Source organism: Indicator indicator, chromosome 14 (assembly GCF_027791375.1).
Source record: "Indicator indicator isolate 239-I01 chromosome 14, UM_Iind_1.1, whole genome shotgun sequence".
NCBI classification, from domain to species: domain Eukaryota; kingdom Metazoa; phylum Chordata; class Aves; order Piciformes; family Indicatoridae; genus Indicator; species Indicator indicator.
In genome coordinates this window covers 16486817-16507889 of record NC_072023.1, presented here as the reverse complement: position 1 = coordinate 16507889, position 21073 = coordinate 16486817, and the positions used below count along the sequence as shown (strand labels likewise).

At 39.7% G+C, this 21073-nt stretch overlaps 1 protein-coding gene across 1 annotated transcript in view; it reads right to left on the bottom strand.

Annotated features, from left to right (window-relative positions):
- PKP2 (plakophilin 2) overlaps window positions 1-2365 on the bottom strand; it is a 37629-nt gene extending 35264 nt beyond the window's left edge. Inside the window, exon 1 of the mRNA XM_054386672.1 lies at window positions 1991-2365. Within this exon, the coding sequence (XP_054242647.1) occupies window positions 1991-2204 (214 nt within the window). The 5' untranslated portion in view covers window positions 2205-2365. The remainder of the gene's footprint in view (window positions 1-1990) is intronic.
- Window positions 2366-21073: the final 18708 nt, after the last annotated feature.

Here is a 21073-nt window from a genome sequence, read left to right as displayed (position 1 = left end):
CCCAGCAGTTATTCACTCTGCCAATTTTAGGCACGTATGTGAATACTCTGGTTAGGTATGTGCTAAGTACCTCGTTGAACAGAGCTCGAAATACTTCTACAGATAGGGCAGTTATCACAGGGGCCTGCTGCTGCTCCTTCTAAATCTCTGTATCATCTTCCTTGCAGCTGCAAGCAATATGGGACCCTTGGGGAATGCCATCTAGAAAACTGCTATAATTCACAGAAAATGAGTTTTTTGCATGTAAAAGAGTGCATGTTTTAAAGAAATATCCTACATATAAGAGTTTGAACATTTCTCAAAGCACAGCACAGTTTTGAGTATGTCTGTATAGAAAGCACATTGAGGGGCATATGCATATATACTTTTCTTTTACCCCCTGGAAAAGTCAGTATGTTAAATGCATGATAGGGATTTGATTCACATTATATATGTTTACAATATAGATAGATATAAATATACATGGAGTGCATTCCAGTTCCACTTATTTTTTCCAAGACAACTATCCCCAAATCTATTTGGTCTGTTAATATATTCCAGAGTAGTCAAGATGAATTAGGAGGATGGAAACTTTGTCTTCGTAGCATTTTATGCATGGCCTAGAGACATCATCTCAGGTTCATGACACCATATAATCTATTAACTATTGCCTAAAAAGATTTACCTAACCTCTCTGTTAAGAGAAAGAGAAATTAAATTACTCCAAAAGTATTCAGGAACCTTATTGAAAGCACGACAGCCAAGCTAAGGACTTGCATGTGTAGCTGCACACTGTGCAGCTGTGTGTACCTGTTTACGTTATTTGTGTACACAACTTTTTTGATCAGAGTAAATCAGTGTCTGTTTTGTATGCATTTTTCACTGTGAGGCATTTTTTAGATAGAAGCCAGATGAAACACAAGGAAACATTCCTCTGCCTGACAAGATAGATGAGTGAAGTATAGCTATAAATGTAAAGAAGCTCACAGCTTTCTGCAAATTAAGGGTAAGAGCTTCTTTAACAACAACGGAACAAGAGGGTACATAGCCCATAAATCAGTCATATCTCCCTACTTAAAACCGGGATTAAAGTCTTCATGGTAATGGTAGCTTTTTTTTTTATATATATATATAAAATATTGACTTTGAAAACATCTCTTTGCCACTAAGTGAAAACTACACCCCTCTAGCAGCTTGCCTGTAACCCTCAGCACCTGACAAAATCACGCTGTGGGCACCTGATGCTAAAGTGGAACCCTGGTTGGGGTGAAAGGCAGGAATGAGCAGACCTTCCTGACGGATCTGTCCTTCCGGCTACAGGATCTTAGAAGCGAGGACCGATTGACGTCAGTTTGTATCTCACACATCAAAGAACTCAACACGGTAAATAATGCCTGGCAGCTTATCGTTCCATGCTTCCCATGCACACCTTTCCTAGAGTTACTGTGCCAAATCTCCTTTTAGTATGCTTTTTCTCTCTTATTTCGAGGTAATGTATGAAAAAACAATCCCAATGGGTCCTCCCATTCTTTTTCCAAACTGGGCCCGTGGGTAATACTAAAGCATTAAAATCAGCACAGTAAAATGTTGCTGGATTAGAAGAATTTCTCCTTGATCCACCCCTCAGGCAGCGGTGACCCGGGAGCAGCCCTCGACACTCACCTATGCTACAATGTTTGGGAGGGAGAAAATTGTGACTCACTTGGGTTGGGTGGGGTGAGGGGGGGAGGAGAAAGAAAGAAAGAAAGAAAGACATAAAAAAAGAGGCAACAGAGCCACTATTCCTGTCAAACTCGGTGAAGGTCAATGACCCGTACCGCGGCTGTCCCGAGCAGCCTGAACCTCCTAGGGTCGGGAAGCCGTGGAGACGGTGGCGGCTGCTTGAGGCCGGCTCAGGTCCCCACCCTGGGACAGCGGCCCGGAGACCCTTCCTGCGCTCCCGCGCCGCCAACTCCGCCACAGACAGCCACAAGACAGCATGGAGGGGCGCCGGTCCGGTGCGGGGACTCACCGTTGTGCAGCGAGCCCCGGCTCTTCCTGGCCAGCGTCTGCTGGACCTGCTGTTGGATCCGCAGCGCCTTCTCCTCCCCTGCCCGGCCACCCGAAAGCTTAAGCCTAGCCTCAGAGGGCAGCGCCAGGCTGGAGCTGTCCAGCTCCCCCAGAATCTGCTGGCCCAGAACGGTGCGGATGTAGCCCTGCTCGGCGGTGGGACCGAGGCCGGCCATGGGAACAGCCGGGCGCGGCTCTGTTCCGCGCTGGTAACCTGTAGAGCCTCAGCCTCGCCAGCGCCGGGACTCAGCCGCCGAAGGACGGACGGACCGGACGGGCCGGGCCGCACCGCACCCAGCGCCGCCTCAGTCTCTGCCCCGCCTGCCGCACAGGTGCCAGGCACGGTCCGCACCTCCGTCCTGCTCGGCTCACCGCTGCCGCCCAGGGCAGGGCCTGGAGGAGCAGCTCACTCCCCTCCCTTTCGCCTGTACCCTCCCGCTCTTCCCGTTCCCACCCCTCCCCTTCCCCGCCCGCCGGTTTAAAGGGTTCGGCTTGGGCTGCATCGGTCTGGATCAGTCCGGTCATCAATAAGGCGCGGCCGTCGCCTCAGGCTCCCGCCCGTCTCCGTCTTCCCCGTGCGGCAGCAGGGCCGTGCCCGCCGGCAGCTCGCTGTGGTCTCCCTGGGCAACTGCGCTGCGCAGCCGGGGGGCAGTTATTCCGCCTTGTCCCGCACCCGCCGGGGGACTTGGGGCACACATACCGCCTGCGGGAACAAACGCAGGCGTTTTAAACATATGTACTGACCTTCTGCATCGTCCCTTATAGGTCCTTTGCATTACGTTCTGTATTTTAGATACTTTTAGATTTTACATACAGCTGCTTGCACGTATGAAAGTTTCAACCCACAGTAATGCGAAACTGCTTTAATACGGTGGTCCCTGCTGCGAAGATCAAACTTTCAGGAGGGTTTGAGTTAGGGGGCTGCAGGGCTGCTACAAACCTCCCAAACCGGCTTTCTGGGTTGTTTTTTTTTTAAGGGCGATGGCGGATGTGCGGAGAGATGACTTCGGGCCGCCTTTCTCTCCATTTCGTTGTAAAGAGGTGGTGAGGAAATTGTGTAATTAAAGGTTGAAAAAAACCCGACTCCCTTTGTCTCAGCGAAGATCTCTGCCTGCCTGCGCGGTGACGAGCGATTTCTTTACACATCGCAAGACAGCGTGAGCCGGAGGAAGAGTGAAGTTCTTTCTCACACTGTCTCAGGCTACATTTTTGAGTTGTTACTTAAATTCTCAGTCACGGTGGATTGAAAGGAGGAGGGAAAAGGGAACGGACAATGTCCTGGAGAAAGGAAAGCGGAGTCGTTTAGAAAAGGAAGGTGATCCAGAGTTGCACGATTTAATAATAATAAAAAAAACCTCCATCAAACTAAATATAGGCGTTTTGACAGAAAAGCTAAAGTTTCTTAAAAACAAATTAAAATTAAAGTAGCTTTTAACTTCATGTATTACTATTTCACAGAGCTGGTGTAGCTTGCTTGTAGCCACAACTTCAGAGAGTGGTGAGGGTACAGGGTGGCTGGGGAGAAACTGGCATGATCCTTGTTTTAGGGTGTATTGTAACATAAGAAATAGCGACACCTTCTTTATTCTCAGGAAATTTAGGATTGGGAGGAGGAACTGGCTCCATGCGGAGGAGTCTAGAATCCTTTTGCCCCCTGATTCTCTCCTTCCCATTTTTTTTTTTTTTCTTTAAGAGGGGGAGGGACCTCTGGGCTTTCTCATCACTTGGTCTGGCTAATGTCATCCCCATTTGCTCTAATGTGATATATCACCGGAGAGGTCATACTAATGATATGTGAGAATAATCTCACTGGTTAAGAGAAATTGAGTGGCACACTCCTCATAAAAGGGGAAAGGTAATGTATGGCAGCAGAAGAGTTGGGAGATAAGCTGTGGGGATACCATCTGGGAAAGAGGAACAGCAATTTGTGGAGAGGAGGAAGTTGGAGGTATCTGGAAGAACTATGGTGAACAGGGGCAAGAATGTAACAGAAAAGTGGAAGGATTAAAAAAAAGAAGGAATGGGCAGGGTAAGGGGGAAAAAGCAAATGGAGAAGACACACCACAGTTAAGAAGGAATGCAAACTATGTTCAAAACCCTTTTGCTGACATACAGACCGTCACAAAAGCATTTCCAGTAAACAATAGATACTACAGTCTCTGCAAGTATGAGTAAGGACTTCTGAAGAGATTAGAAAATAGCTGAAAAAATGTGAAACATTTCCTTCTTTCCTTTTCTCTGCACTCTTCTCTATTCCAAACTCTATCACAAACATGAATTCAGGATAGTTTTTATAGCTGAAAACGATTCAGTTTCACACATAAAATACATCTGAAATGGATTCAGGATTTAGAAAATACTCTTGCAATGTGTGTCCTCAGATATAGTTTTATAAACTCTTGGCACGCTGGCCTCTGTTGGAAAAAAATGTTAAATTTTATTAAATTTATTTTGCAAGTAAGTACATTTATTTGTGCTTGTGAGCTCCATGGACAAAGAAATGGCAGTTTGCTCTGGGCTTTACAATCTTTAATGAGATTTTGGAGGTGGATTTCTTTCCTTGTAAGTAGGAATGCTGACTGGAAAGGTTGGGGGCAGGGGGAGTGGGGAGGGAGGGGAGGAGGGGACAGAGAAAGAATTTTGTCTGCGTAGCTATTCAGGAAATGCTTAGCCAGGATCTGAAATAGAAATGAATTAAGAATTTTTCTTACCTGAAGAAAGTAAGAAAACATCGTGTAACAGATTGCCCCATCAATAGGAATTCCTTGAAGTTAATTTATGTTGGATCAACACCTCTTCTGGACTGAACTGTAAAAATCCTACCCAAGTCTTTTGAGAGGGAAATATTTTACCTGTGTCGTTTGCAGATTGAAAACAGCATAGCTGTGATTATCCCTGAACGGATGACAACGTGATGCATAATTGATCATTAGATTTTTTAAAAGTAGATTTAATTATGATGTGTATAGTGATTAAGGGATGAGAAATCATATACAATTTGCTTTCTGTCCAGTGGAGTCAAGTAGATCAGAAAACCAGATATTTCTCCTTAAGAATTAGTTTTTATTCTGACCAGGTATGCTTGGTCTAAACCATGCACATTTTCTCCACCAGAAGTTCACCACAAATAATATTTATGTTAAAGGTGTGGCAGTTAGTCCTTTCACTCTTCTTTCCCTTCCTACCACCCTTCTCTCTGGGTTAGGATTGATGGAACAAGCTGGATTTGTACCCTGGAAATAGATTATTTTCAACAACAGGAACCTCAGAGGAAGTGGTTATAAGTATGGACATTGAAGTGTTTCCTTTTCAGTGTGGAATGGATTGACAACAAGGGCTTCATCTTAAATATGCACAACTTTATTCCTGTGTATATCTCTAGGATGGAAGATAAAGTGCCATTCACTCAGTTTTGGGGGTTTTGTTTTTGTTGGTGGTTTTATTTTTGTTGAAGGTTTTTGTTGGGGGTTTTTGTGTGGTGGGTTTTTTTTTGCTGTTGTTTGTTTTGGTTGGTGTTTTGTTGTTGTTGTTCGGTTTGTTTTGGTGGGTGGTTTTTGGTTGTTTTGTTTTGCTTTTTCCTTTTAGATCTCATGTTTGGTGTTAGTATGACAGTGCGGGTTAGGCAGGAATAGCTGGACTGTTTCTCCATCTGCCCTTTCCCTTGTGGGTTCGAGTAACCCTGCTGAGCGCAGGGGAATCGATTTACAGTGAGGGTGGCAGAGCACTAGAACAAAAAGGTTGGGGAGTCGCCTTCCCTAGCGACTTTCAACCCCCGCCTGCACGCGTTCCTGTGTGGCGTGCCCTAGGTGATCCTGCTTCGGGCGGGGGTGGGGGGTTGTACTGGCCGAATCATAGGATTCTTCCTCTCGGTGAAAACCATTGCGGGGTGCGAGAGGCCACACTGCCACCGCGTGTTCCCTTGCTGGAACGGCACGACCAAGCCTGCTCCCTATCGCTGCTCTTAAGAACGTAAAACTCGGTACCAGGAAGGAGTTAACTCCATGCTTAACAGTATGAGATCGGTATTTTATTTGTTACAGGAGACAGAACTGAAGTTCAATTCGTCTTTTGCACCAGATGCTTGTATTCTGTGCTGTCTTACAGTAGCCTATCCACACTTTTCATCCCAGTATCATTTTTGGGAGTGGAGAAACAGTTAATCTATTTGCCCTGTAGGGTAATATAAAGTAAAGATTTTTTTCAGAGCCACCTAGGGGGAAAGTGCTACTTTTGCACTGGTTGTGTGAGTGATAGCAGTTCTCTGCCTGACAGAGATGTGACAATAAAAGCAGTAAGACTCTCTACCTGACCCAGACAGAGCTCAAGGGATCAGCAAATTGTCTAATGAAAAAGACCATGTGCACACAAGATGGCCATAATCCCCTTTGGAACATCACAAACCTTCATTCACTTTGATGAGGTGAGTTTAACATCTGCTGATTTTGTAAATCCAGGCCATAGCCTAGAGCTGACGGAATGTCTTGACTTGAGAAATGTGCTATCAAAACTGCCAAGATTTGCTTCATGTCTCAAGAAAGCCAAAGGCTGCACAAATTCAGGATGGTCCTGAAGTTGCAGATAACAGTGGCAAAAAGAGTGAATATGACAGCAAGAACAGAGAGAATTAAGATTTTTAACAGGTCTGACCTCTACCTCTGTGGAGATTTCCTAATAGGGTCGAGGCCTGTTTAACTTTTTTGTCATCTCCTGTTTGCACTGGGAATAGGGAGAGTCTGATTGCACAGCTCCATTAGGAAGATAATTTTAAGTGAGCAAGAGTGGAGAAGACAGGGTTAGTCTAGATTTTTCATCTCCCTACAGAGCCTTTCTGTACAGCAGGACCCACTGCACCCTGTGTACTGGAGGTGAGGGGCAGCAAGTTCTAGGGAAAGCTGGTAAAGCACATTTTGCCCTAGCTAGTCAGAATCATGTGGATTACATTCCCTTGACTGTTCTCTTCTTACACAGTTTATCACAGCTGGCTTGATGCTTGCTAGCATTGGAAGGCAAAACTGAGCAGCAGGGAGGCATGGGCAAAGTTGATAATGCATTTAAGCATTGTAAGGTAACAGCATGGCCTGTCCTTGTATTCAAGTGTTTGCTGCCCTTGGCAGTTGCCTGTGCCTGTGGCTTGTTCTCTTGTCCTCATTTATTTTCTTTTCAGGTCCCTGTGCTGTGTTTTATCCTACCATTCCTAGACTTTCTCTTTTGTAATCAAGTGTAATACTTTAAAAGTGTTTTCTTTTTCTTTCTTCTTTTTAGGCTCAGAGATACACGTAATAAGTTATGGGAACAAAGGTCGTGCTCTGCCTCTGTCAGTTCTTGAGTCACTGGGCACTGGGAAAACAGCCAGGAAAGATCTAGGAAGACATATTCAAATGGTCTTATCAGATGCTATGCTAAAAAGAGCAACAATGTAATGTGACTTGTTTGCAAGATTTGGAATGAATGGAATGAAGCAGAGCTAATTTCAGTAAGCTGCAATCACTGCTTGAATAACATGCTTATTCAGTTGTCTCAGTCGTGATTGTTTTCCCATGCATTAGCATTTTGGTCACTAGTAAAAGAACATGTTGTATATGTAGGAAGAGGAATAAATACTCTCAAATTGTTGACACAGGAGTACACCACCAGTGTTTATTGGAGTTGTTATCACATACACTGTCATCTAGAGGCTTTGAATTTTATCAGGGTCCTCTTTTGTTAGGGGGCTGCAGCTGAGAAATTTTCATCTTCAGTTTTATGGTACAGATAAACAGCACAGCAAAATGACTGATGTCTTATCTTTATATGCAAGTCAGCATGAAGAAGAAATGAAGAATTGTGGTTATCCAGAAATTGAAAACTTTTTTATTTTTTGGCTCCTGATTTGGAGATGTATGAGATGTGGTTATAGAGGACAACAGTAGGACAACATTTTAAAATGGTCTTTTTGTCCCTAGTGTTAATATAAAGTTTTTATTGGTAGTATTTCCTACAACAAAGCATCTTTTGAGATAAAACTAACATTTTTTAAATAGGAGCTGTCAACATCTGTCTTCCAAGCAAAATAAAATTTATTACTCTCATTAAAATATCCTATTTTTTTCCCTATTATATTTAGTGGAGGTGTAGAAAACAGGGCTAAAGGGATTCAAGGAGGACATTTATTAATTTCCTGCTGTAAACCAGGCTGTCTCTATAGCATATTGTTTTTCCACAACCTGAGGATGCACACATGGGAGATATGTTACTATAGACACTCATCTGCATAATGCTGGATGAATGCATCCAAACCAGTCACCATAAGAAAATGACAAAATGCACAAAAACGGGTGATAAAGTTGGAAGAAAACCAAAGTTTATATCCATATTCAGTCTGAGTTGGATCCTTAACTCTTCTTTAATAGCTTTGTGCACAAAGTAGTCACAAAGCTGATGGCTCTATTTCCTTTGGAAAAGAAAATCTCAGACAGTCTCCAGTTGCCAGAATAGTTTATATGCAATCTGTTTGTAAAACCAGTAGGTCCAACTGGCCAGCAAGAACTGCTGTCAAAAGCTGCTCTATTTACACAATGATTTCCCAATGGGCTTTTCTTTATCTTTCTGGGTTTGTGTGTGTCTTGAAGTTTATATGATTTTTTGGGGTTTGTTGTTGTTTTGTCTTTTTTTCCCTTCCACCCCCCTGTGTTTTGTTGTTATTTGTTTGATTGTTTTGGGGTTTTATTTTTTGTTTGTTTGGGTTTTTTACATGTGTATGTTCGTTGGGGATTTTTTTCCTTTCTTTTTTCTTGGGGTAAATCAGAATGACAGAGTTTTTATGTGCACATTATTTTGGTAGTAATTTGCCATGTGTAAGCCAAGTCAGGAAAAGTACAGTCCAACCTGACCCTGGCTCAAAATAAATGCAACCAGTTGTGCAGTATAAATAGCTGCCTTATTTTCTATACTTTTAAAATTTTCTGGCTTTTTGGGTTTTTTCTCTTTAGGTTTTATCGTTAGCATATCCAGCAGTGAAAAAGTTCATATAACAGGCATTTTCAGCACAGTTTGTGGAGTAACATAAGAACAAAAAAATGTTTGGTTTGAATCAGACCAAAGATCTAGGTAGCCGGTCATGCTGTCATGGTGGCCAACAGTGGATGCCTAGTATGAAGACAAGACAAAGGTGAGATAATACTGCCTTAGTATACTTATGCACCTTACAAGAATGTGCAGATCAGGGATGTCTTTAGTCAAAAGGAGTACCCTTTCCCTTTAATGATTTTCCCCCATGAACCAGAATAATGTCTTTTTGCATCACTATTGCCCTTTTGTAATGGGTTATACGTCTTAATTATAGGGTATGAGATGATAAATTCACTTCTGTGTTTTTTTGGAATATGCTAGATGATAATTTCACTTGGTGTCATCTACTTTTTAGTATTATGAAAAAAAAAAGGAAAAAAAAAGGAATGAGAGTTTCTTATTCATCCTCTCTGTGATACTAATTATATAGTTGACTATTATGTTCCTCTGAAATTGGTTTTCCAGGCTGAAAAGTGCTAACCTTTTAATCATTGTTTCCATGTAAATTATTTCAGGCTGTAGAAAATCTTTATCAGCCTTCACTTTTCTATCTCAACTCTACCATTTGTAAGATGAGATGCTGGAACTGTAGATAGTATTTAAGGTGCTGAGACATCTTGAATTTATACAGGGATACATTAATTATTTGCTTTCTTTGTAATTCTGCACCTAATAATTCATTTATATTCAGTTAGCTTTTTTGACTGCTTCTGAGCTGGTGTTTTGAAGTCAAACACTAGTGTACAGGTTGTTCTTTTGATGGTCAGGCTTCCCTCAAGGATGTTGAATATAAACACGTTAGTTACTATTATTATTACAGAGTTACTCCTTGATAGGAATAAAGTGACACAACCCAAAAATACCACTGGGAAGAGAGTCACAGAATCACAGAATTCTTTTGTTTGGAAAAGATCTTCAAGATCACTGAGTGCAACCATTATCTAACTAACTCTATGAAGTCATCACTAAACCATGTGCTTCAGCACCCTGTCTCTGCCTCTTTTAAACACCTTCAGGCATGGGGATTCAACCATCTCTGAGTCAAAACCAGCCTCTCCCCTTTGAGTTGTCTGACTAGCTTATCCAAGAAACATTCCTGTACAGTACCCCAGAGGGACATTTAAATACACATAAGAGCAATTACATCCTACTATTATATTATATTTCCAGTCCTGGCAGACTCTATGAATCTGATTTTTTCCTATCTTGTCACTATTGTTAACTGTCCTTATCTTGACCTGACTGATGGTAATGTATGTACTTTACCTGGAGTGATTTGCTTTAAAATATTTTGCCTGATGCTTCTGAGTGAGATCTGAGATTTACAGTTGGACATCCAATCACTGCTGTAGTTTTGTGGTTTTACAAGTTGCCTGTGATGCTGTAGAATACACATGAGCTGAGGAAGGTCAAGTGTGCAAACACACACAAAACCACATAGTTTTAATTTGTGAAAAGAGCCATAGGTCAAAAGTAGTAGACCAAAATATTCAAGAGAAGTGTAGTCCTTACCTAAAGAGTACAGAATAAATGACAGTAGAAATCCAAAGTTGAATTACTTGCTTTGTTCCAAAGACTGCAAAATGTTTTATGTGTGTTCGTGAATTCACAACATCACCAAAACAGAGTATTTGGCAACTAGTTCCCTACTTGTAGGCATCTGCAAAATGAAATGAAACTTGGGGGATTTTTCTACAAACATGCTCTAGCTGTGGTTTGATCAATATAGTCAAGCGCTTTCATGTCCTCCCTACCCTTTGCTCTTTTGTTGCATAATGAATTCATGTATATTTATCAGTATCTGCCATCTGTTAATCCAGATGCTAGATCTAACCCAGTAGAAGTTAGCTGTAACAGTGGACTGTTCCTTGCTATGTGCTATGTCTCTGAAGTTAAGTATCACTTTCATATTACAGGAGCTTTGGATGTTGTTGCTTCCTTTGCCTGTGGAATCTTTTAGATAAGCTGTGGAAATGTTGCCGTTCCATTTTTGGTCTGTGTAGTATCCTGTTTCATTTTTAGCTTAATGAAAATTATAACTATAGGAATTTCCTTCTTTTGTACACTTTAGATTATTCTGACACTCTGTACCAGCAGCCACTGGATTTCGTTCCTCTTCGTCAACTCCAGCCAATAATACTGAATAGGATAATGGGATAAAGCACTTCCTGAAAATCTGAACTAATCCAGCCAAATATCTCCCTGATGTGAAGCCACTGGCAGTAATGGAGATACAGCAAGAAGGAATATTGCCTTGGCATCCACTGAATCTGTTTCTTTTGGTTTTGGCAATACACTTCTGGGTGTTAGTGAAATGAATCAGCCTGTCCGTACTTTGAATCCAGGCTGCCTATTCTTATTCGAGCTGTACTTTGCCTGAAATTGATGAAACTTAAGTGATCCCTAGGCATGCTGTTGATAACTTATTTCTTGCTGCTGCAAAAAGCCTATATCTCAACAGGCAATTTAAGCTGGAATATTTATCTGAAGAGCAATCTAAGCAGTCAAGGACATTTTTTTGTCTAGATCTTAGCTGGAAGAAGGAACTGCACAAAGTTATGCAGTGCCTGCCATTTCCTGGGAATGCAATGGCCAGTAATTTAACTGGAAAGATCACTGTGAACATCATCTGTAACTGATCAGCCTTTTCTCATCCTCTTGAAAAGCCCTGCTGAAAATTGTCCTCACTAGACCTGGAATCACATGCAGCCAAAGATTGGATTTTTTTCTGCCAAATGTGTTTTTAAACATGGAAAGAACACCACTGGGTTCCAGTTATTAAATCCACATTTGATTTAGAATCTAAAATAATAAATCAGGACATAATTATCAAAGCTGGTTTTATAGTTAAAACAGATGAAATATAATAAATCTTCCTTGCAGGTCTGATTATTTCCCATTGTCCATCAAGGAACAAACCCATACAGGCTCTTCAGGGCTGCTAAGGAAGTGTCTGTCTCAGGGTATCATTTCATGTTGCCTCTCACATAGGTTGCCACTGAAATATTAGTTCCCACATTGCCTCTTACACTTTCAATTAAATGCTTCTGCTTTTTCCTTTGTGTTGAGTGTAGCAGTAGTTTGGCCATGGGGTAAGAAGGCATACCTTGCTGCTGCTGCAAAACTGGAAATTTATTTTTTGGGGGTTACTTTTCTGTGAGACTGGCAGGTGAAGAAGCAGGATCAAATCTTCTGGGAGTGGCAGGCAGGTAACTTGAACTACGAGTCTGCTCCCTCTTGCACAATGTTCCTCACTTCTCTCAGGAGTCTCTCAGTCCCTGTTGCTGCTTTGTGTCTTTTCTTCCTTTCTTCCTCTCTCCAAAGAGTTCAGTATAACTCAGAGTGCAGTAGCCCAGCACCATGAGTACACACAGGTATGCACAGACAGGTTCAGACTAATGCTCTCTGTCCAGGGGAGTGCATTGGAAAGGAAGGGACTCTAGATTTCTTATCTACTCACAGACAATGGAGCAGGTCTGCAAATAGTTTTCCAGAGATGCCAAGCTTTTAATCAGTTGCAATTCCATGTGGACAGAAGGACAAAACCAAGTAACTTATGAGGTGAAGAGCATTGATTGTATGTGGGAACCAAGGAATGTACTTTTATCCAAAACTGCATTGAAGTTTAACCCTTTTTAATTAACATATTCTCAAAACCCTAGCAGTTATAGGGCTCATTGTTGTTTGCACTGGGTGTGGGGGACAAAAATATCTTGGACTGCTGCCTGGTGTCCTGATCATTTGACAGAGAACTTGGCCACAGTATAGCATGACTGCATAGCATAATGTTTGACTTTGTGTGAGCACACCTCTTTCCTCTGAAAGCCACAGTGTGAAGAGGGGGAGTGAAAAGGTGGGAATACTGTGTGTTGCATCCTTGTACCAGAGCTGAGATTTGGCCAGGGCACAGCTCGTGTCTGCCTCAGAAACACTCTGGAATACATCAGTTCAGAAACAGCCACAATAAGTCAGTCTAGCAGACATGGCAGTGAAAAGCTGTATTACAACTCCCAGCTTGCTAGTTAGAAAAAGGAGATAATAGAAATCTCTAGAAGATCTTCTACTTAGCTTTTGCTAAAGTCATACAGGTCTTCAAACTTGAGCTCCAGTCCAGAACTTTAACCCTTCTGCTGGCAGTTAATTTATTTTAATTATTATTCTTTGACTCCTTGAGCCATTTCTGTTTTATTTGTCATCAAATGGTGCCTTATCTTGTAGCAATAATGCTGTTCAGCTAGGTAATAAAATTTCCTCTCCCTATTTTTGTCTGTTCCAGAAGGAGAAGTACTTGAAAAGAGAAACAATATCTTCTATTTTATAAAGGAAAACTGTATATATAAAGGAAAAATGTATATATGTATTTTGCAGGCTTCAGCATGAAATAAGTGTGATTAACAAAATAAAGAATCTGTACCTCAAACACTGGATATTTTGCTTAAATACAACTATAATTGTAAAACAGAAAGTCTTGTCTGTATTCTTTTTTTCCAGAAATGGGTTTATAATAGCTTACATTATTTCTTGATTATTATTGTGCATGGAAGAAAAGTGTGACTGCACTTGTCAGCCACTTTTTCTACACAGTGATACCCTTTTTTCAGAAATTATACACCCTCGTAGCCTACTGAGAAGTAAATTAAAAAGCCCTGAGATGTATTCCCTGATTTGAATCTCCAATTAAAGTTACAATTGCTCAAAGTATTGTTTATTTTCCTATTACAAATTTAGGATAAAGCTCGTAACGACATTTTGGAGGGAATGTGCTTGTATAATACTTGACTTCAAAATAACATGGAAATATTGCAATTAAGTTCTGTGAGGCTTACTATACTCTTGACTTCATTATGTTTCTTTATGTGTAAGGACCTTATTCTTACATATGTATAATTCTGCTCAGCTATCTGGAGCTTCACAGCTATAATACTGTTGTCAAAAGAAACAGCAGCAGTGATTTCAGCTCATGATGAAGTAGAATTCTGCTGGAGGGACACCAGCAGAAGCAATCATCAGACATGGCAGGCATGACAGAAAGAGAAGAACTGACTCATAGTTAGGGCTTCTAGAATAAAAGTAAGAGCTAAGGTAAGCACAAGGGATATCTTTCAAGTCATTGCATGGAATCCACTTGGAAATAGTTGATCAGAACAAAGAAAGGTTCTGTATATCTAGGGGTATCTTAGGGGATGCCCAATAAAATTAAAGACAAGCTATTGAGGTAGTCCTCATCAAGGAAAAAGAAAAAAGATAGCATCATTGGCACCATCAGTGATCATTAAGGGATTTTGCAGTTCCGTATATTCTGGAAGAAGACAGCTTTACTTTGAGCTCCTCTTTTAAGTTTCTTGACTTCAAAAGGTCAGTGTTAGGCATGTCCAAAGACTGAAATGTAAAGAGAAGAGGAGCTAAGGCTTAACTAGAGCAAGGTAAAATCTGCTTCCAACCTACAGACAGGGAAAGAGTAATGTTTTCTGTTTTTATCAAGAGAAAAGTAGCTGGGAAAGAAATAAATAAGAAAGGATAATAAAAAGAGATTAGAAGAGGTGTTAGCTTTTATTCATGCTGAAAACTGAGCCTTTGTGTACCATGTAATAGTAGCAAGAAAATATTTGAACTTGGGGCTGAGTCGATTTGTTCCAAACTTAAATGACCTTTGGATTGTGCCTTTGTATTGCTAGTGCCTCTTTAATGGAAAAAAAAAAAAGATTGGAAATGTTGGGAAGTTTTGTGTTACAATAAGCACAGTAATGAGACTGTAATATATTGAACTGTTGTAATAAACATATATTTGAAAATGTAAAGTAAGTTTCTGAGAGCAGAAATATGGGATAGCATAAAAAGTCTCATTAAAAAATTTGGATACATGATTTTCAAATTTCCCCTTTTTAAGTGAGGCAGTAAAGAAAAAAATACTTTGTCTGCTTGGTCACACAGGCTACTGAAAGTTTTAAGGAAGCTGTTTTAAATCAGAAAGAATGAAGTCTGAGCTGAGGCTATCACACTATAAACTGAAATGGAGATTGATAAAGTACCAATGAATTTGCATGTTTCATATCACCCTATTATATTCTCCAGAAATGGAAAGTTCCATTGTGGGGTCTTCTGTCCTGCTGAGACTAAACTGATACAGAAACAATTTCCATAAGGAATTGCAGGCTTGCTTGTTGATATATGCTACAGGGTTGAGAACATGGATTGCAGTATCCTTTCGATATGACATGGAAGTAAAAGAAGACACTCAGAGGTATTATAAGCTATCGAGGAGCTTACAGCTCTAGAAAGGGATTTTCACATAAGCTTAACACTTCAGAAGAAACAAGAATAAAATATGATGGCTATTAACTAATGATTGGGTAGTGTGACCTGGAAGCCACTGAGAGTGAGAAGATTGCTGCATGATTTATTTTGAGCAGCAATGCCATAATTTTTTTTTTTTTACATGGAAGTAGCAGTGATAAATCATGACTGAAATAAAGACATTAATTGCATGTCAAGAAAATGAAAGATGTGAGCTTTAACTATGACCATCAGGAAAGCTTTTCACTTTCAATTTAGTCTCCATGAGATGAGTCTGAAATGAGGTAATCATGAATGGTTTAAAAATCTCCCACAAATGTATATGGCTTCTACAGAGAAATGTGAAAAGGTTCCTTTGGTCATTCATCTATAAGAAATGCTTCAGTTCACAGAAATAACCTGTAGTGTGTCAGAGGTGGGCTAAATTGATCTAAGTCAATGGTGCCTTTAAAGATTGAAAGATACCATCTTGCTTGAAATACCCATGGGAAGTATGGAAAGCCTCAATTCAAATAATTGAATAAATCCTTTGAAATAATCTTCAAGCAGGCTTCTATTTGATGCAAGCATTAGCTAGTAAAGAAAATACAAGAAAATATAAAAACTAGGAACGTTATCACTACCAAGTAACTGCTCATGTTGCAGTGCTGGAGGCAAGCTAAAGTGATAACAAAGTAGAGACTGGGTGGTTAGTCTTTGTTCATTCTTTAAATCAGTTTAGGTTGGGAGTTGCTGAAGTAAAAATGGGACTATAGTCTCTGTAATGAGAGGAAGCACTGTGTTATCGTGGGGCACATTTAAGGAAAACCAGGTGAAGCCATTGCATAGATATTTCAGATCCATGCCAGCAGTTTATGCCCAGTTCTTCCTCAGGACTTTCTGGTCTGCTGCTCTTTGGGCTTCCTGTGCTGTTGCACAGTGCCCATGAGATTTTCTCCACTCTTTTGGGTCTTTATACAACCTTCTTCTATGGAAGTTGTTGACTTGTTAGCTTTTATCATTTTTTACCCCTTTTCAGTCTGTACAAAGTTTACAACAGGATAGCAGTCCCTTGAACTTTCTGAAAAAAACAATGTAGGAAAGCAAATTCCTGCAGACTGTGTACACAACTTGAGTCACAAGAATATTGCACAGTTTGCATGGGACTCTACCAACTTTTGAAGGTCTGGATTAAACCACAAGGCTAGGATGCAGTGATTTTGGTGGTTTTTATTTTGTAAGTGGAAGACTAGCAGGCATGAGAAGCTCCAAAGGGAGCAGAAGAGGAACGGCTGGTTGGGCACATGTGTCAGTGTTTACTAGCTGCACATATACCATCTATTGAGGGAAAAAAAGCAACAGGGAGCCAGTCACACTGAGAGGAAAAGATGTGAGAGCTGTGCCAGTGGTTGGCCTTAGTGGTTCAGCCAAAAGGGAGAGAGAGACAATCAGGGTGGAAACGCAGAAGAAGAGGAGGAGGTGACCCAACTCTGTGGACACAAAACCACTTTTCCTCTGGTGTTTGTTTTTTTCTGGCTTTGTTTCTGAAGACTGAAATAAAGCAAGAGTGTACACAGTATTTAGGACTGGAGACTGTGCTCCCTGGGCTTTGCTTCTTCCCTTTCTTGAGACTTTTCTGTGAACCTGTCAGAGGAAAGAGGACCTGAAATCACCACATCTAATCACAGGAGACAGTTAACATTATTGAAAGGTCTGATTCCTTGGGAATTAGTATCTGGTGTCAAAGTTCTGAAATCATAGACAGATGATGTAAATTAGAGCTTGCAGCCTAAATTAAAAGGACTATAGGGAAAGAACACCAGGGTTATAAATTCAAGGAGTTTGAGTTAGGGAAATGTCAGAACTAATGCATGTGTAGAATATGTACTGTTCTAGCCAGGCCAATACAAATTTGGTAATAAATAACTTACAGGAAAAATTGCAATGGGAAGGACCAGAGTGAAAATTAAGGGCAGAGGAACTTTTCAACCATAAGAGGCAAGAGAGCAAAGAATGGAAGGAGAACCAGCATAGGCAGTATTCCAAAATATTGCAAAATTATTCATATGTTGTTTCACGGCTGGTGATATGATAAGAACTTTAGATTTTGATCAGTACATACAACTGAAGTAACCTTGTATGAACCTGACTGCATCAAGGTGAATTTTCAACATGACTCAAATGATTATCCAATCTCAGGAGAAAACTCCAGCTTCTTTAGAAAGTAAGGCCTTGATGCTGTGCTATTAATTTTGCAAGTACATTTTTGTTCCCCAAATAAAACTGGAGAGAAGGAAAAGAAACTACGATATGAAGGAACTAGAACTGAAGAATTAAAATGGCTTTGCCAAAAGATACTAAGTATAAACATTCTGTGTGTATTTTCCATGTCAGCTGGGAGTAACCAAGTACTCAGTGGGCTACTCACAATATCTAATTTGGCCATCATCTAGAAAGTATAAATCAGAAAACTGATTTTATTCCTATGGATAATAATTGAGGTTGTTGTATTTCTTTGTAATCTCACACTTTTTGGGGGTAATGTAATATAAAATTCTGTAATCTTACATACGTGAAATCTTAAAGAAGCTATCTCAAAACAGTGTGCGTAAAAAATCTCAATATTGTATGTAGCATTTACCAGGAGGACTTCTAAAAGGAAGTAATTTTATTACATTATTTCTGTCTTAATGCAGGCTAGCACTATCCCTAAACCAACTCATTTTGCTGTTCTACATATTTTTCCCTTGGCTGGATAGTAATATTAACTGAAATAACACTTGTTATTGCCAGCCACTCTTCCATTATCAGCTATGCTTCCATGTTCTGATTTATAGTGCTTTAGACTGTCTTCAGCCTGATGCCTGCTTTATCATTAGCCACAGCAACAACAGGTGTGTCTGAAAGAGAATTTTTTTTTTACAAATAAAGAGGGAAGGCAGGGTGCTTTAATTACTTGGCTCATTTCTGAAGATTCATTTGGCTTACAATATTGATTACTTAGGGCTTTCTTTTGGTATCAAACAAACAACTGCTTTCTTGTTCTTACAAGAAGATGCCCAATCATTTTGAATGATAGCTGAATCCTATGTTTTTTTTTTTTTTCAAGACATCAAGAGAAATCCCATCTCTCACTTTCCAGTTGATTTTGTTGGTAAAGGCACAGAAAGATGTCTCTTTATGGGACATGAACTAAAAATAAACAGACTGTTTGTAACAGTGGAGAGCTGGAATCCCCCTCCCACACTGACAATAACCAGGCTAGCTCAGACTGGAAGCAAATGAAGCTGTATTTACAAGCAAAACTACAATCTATGATGAAATGCAATGAGTATGTACAAATATGCACTATTCACAACATTCACAAATATGTACAACCAACAGAAAAACACAACAAAACCCCTCGGGCCCCCCAAAAGAGAGGGGCCATGCTTCTTTTCCTCCCCTACCCAGCCAGAAAGACTCCCCCAGAACTCCCAGGACAGAAGGCAGAGAGCCAAGAAGCAGAGAGGCTGTTAGACTTAGCTTGCCAAGGTCATCATGCAGGCGTGAGTGTTACCTTCCAAAGGCAGAAGGAGAAGAAGAGAGAAGCAGAGCAAGCTGAGACTGACTGACTTTGTTTTGAGCACTGACTCTTAAACATTTCTCTCTCTCCAATGGAAGTGTTTAGAATAATCATTATTTTGCTTTCTTACAGCCAATAGTGATTTATTTACATTCTTCCACTTCTCTGCTCAAACTTTGTGAAGAAAAATTAGACAGTCTTTAAAACCATCACACTGTTGCAGCCCACCTTTTTCTTCTTATTCTTTTTTCTTCTTTTTCTCTTTTCTTTTCTTTTCTTTTCTTTTCTTTTCTTTTCTTTTCTTTTCTTTTCTTTTCTTTTCTTTTCTTTTCTTTTCTTTTCTTTTGTTTTCTTTTCTTTTCGTTTCTTCTTTTTCTTCCTTTTCTTTTCTTCTTTTTCTTCTTTTTCTTCTTTTTCTTCCTTTTCTTTTCTTCTTTTTCTTCTTTTTCTTTTCTTCTTTTTCTTTTTCTTTTTTTTCTTTTTCTTTTTCTTTTTCTTTTTCCTTTTCTTTTTCTTTTTCTTTTTCTTTTTCTTTTTCTTTTTCTTTTTCTTTTTCTTTTTTCTTTTTCTTTTTCTTTTTCTTTTTCTTTTCCTTTTTCTTTTCCTTTTTCTTTTTCTTTTTCTTTTTCTTTTTCTTTTTCTTTTTCTTTTTCTTTTTCTTTTTCTTTTTCTTTTTCTTTTTCTTTTTCTTTTTCTTTTTCTTTTTCCTTTTCTTTTTCTTTTTCTTTTTCCTTTTCTTATTTTTTCTTTTCTTTTTTTTTTAACAGCTGATTTGAATACGAACAGTAGTGCATACTCCATCAAGGGTTTTATAGTCATAAAAATGGAATGATTTTTCTTCTACATATCTAAGTAATTAGCATAAAGAAACTTGACAAGGCAGAAAACCATATACTTTTTGTTAACAGATTCATGTTCTAGACGATTCAAACCTGCACAGGAAAATTTCTCTTGAGAAAGCTGGGCTGTGTTTTTTAAAAAATCAAACCAAAGCATGAGGCTGATTTAAACACTAATTTAATCTCATACTCAAAGATTTTTAAACTATTATCTGACAGTCATAGAAATGCTAATTGCCTTATAGTTGATGAATAAAAAGGCAATTTACAAGTATTATGTGGGATGTACAAGCTAATACCAATTCATATGTTGCCTAGTTATAATTTTTAATTGTGTTCAGTATTATTTAATTAACTTCATAATTGTAAAGTAAAAATAAGTGAAGCATACGATTCAAAATTGGGCCAATGAAAAATCTCAATTAGCTGTAACAGACTTTGACTCACATATGAATTGCTATGGTTGTTAACAAAACTGCAGTTAAAAACAGAAAAGATTACAATTAGAAGAAGCTCAGGGAGGATTCTAGAGGAGCCTGTGGGGAGAGAGAGAGATGATATTAAGATTGCTGGGTGGATGATAACTGACCACAATAAACTTGCAAATGCATATGTTCATAATTCAACATGTGTCATATAAAAGAAAAAAATAGTGTACTCTTAAGCAAAACAAAACAGCTTTTCAGGTGAATACAGGTGGTCTGTAAGTGAGACTACGGCACAAAAAGTGCTCTGGAAGAAATGGTACAGAGTCATGAGTCATGATCCCTCTCTACAACCCTTTTGAGTGTTGGCTGTTTTCATGAAAGGTTTGAGACCAGTCAAACATTGCCATATTCTATTCAAGGCTGTGATTTACGACAGATGAAATACAGGTAGGAAAGCCAATATAGACATTGTTGAGGTTCAAAAGTCTGTCACGGCTCCTCTACCGTATGCATCCAGAAAAGGATACTGCAGAAGCTGCTTCTTATGTCAGGGGTAAAACAAAGAGATGGCCAAGGCTGAGGAAAGGCCTTCCACTTTTTTTTTTTTTTTTTTTTGGGTACAGATGCTGACCCAAGTGTTGGTGGTCTGTTCATCCATGTGGCCTCCAAGCTGTGGTGACTTTTACTAGGCAAGAGAAGGGGAAAATCAAAACTGTCTAGGACTGACAATTTAAGGAATTTATAATACTAGTTCAAATCCCAGTACTGGTCTCTCAGGGACTGACATTTATTGTTATGTTGCCTGAGGCTGTTTGTGTGAGATAAGATGAGGCCATGAGGACAATTTTTAATTGACCAGGGTAATTTTCACAAATCATTGTGAGTGACCTTTA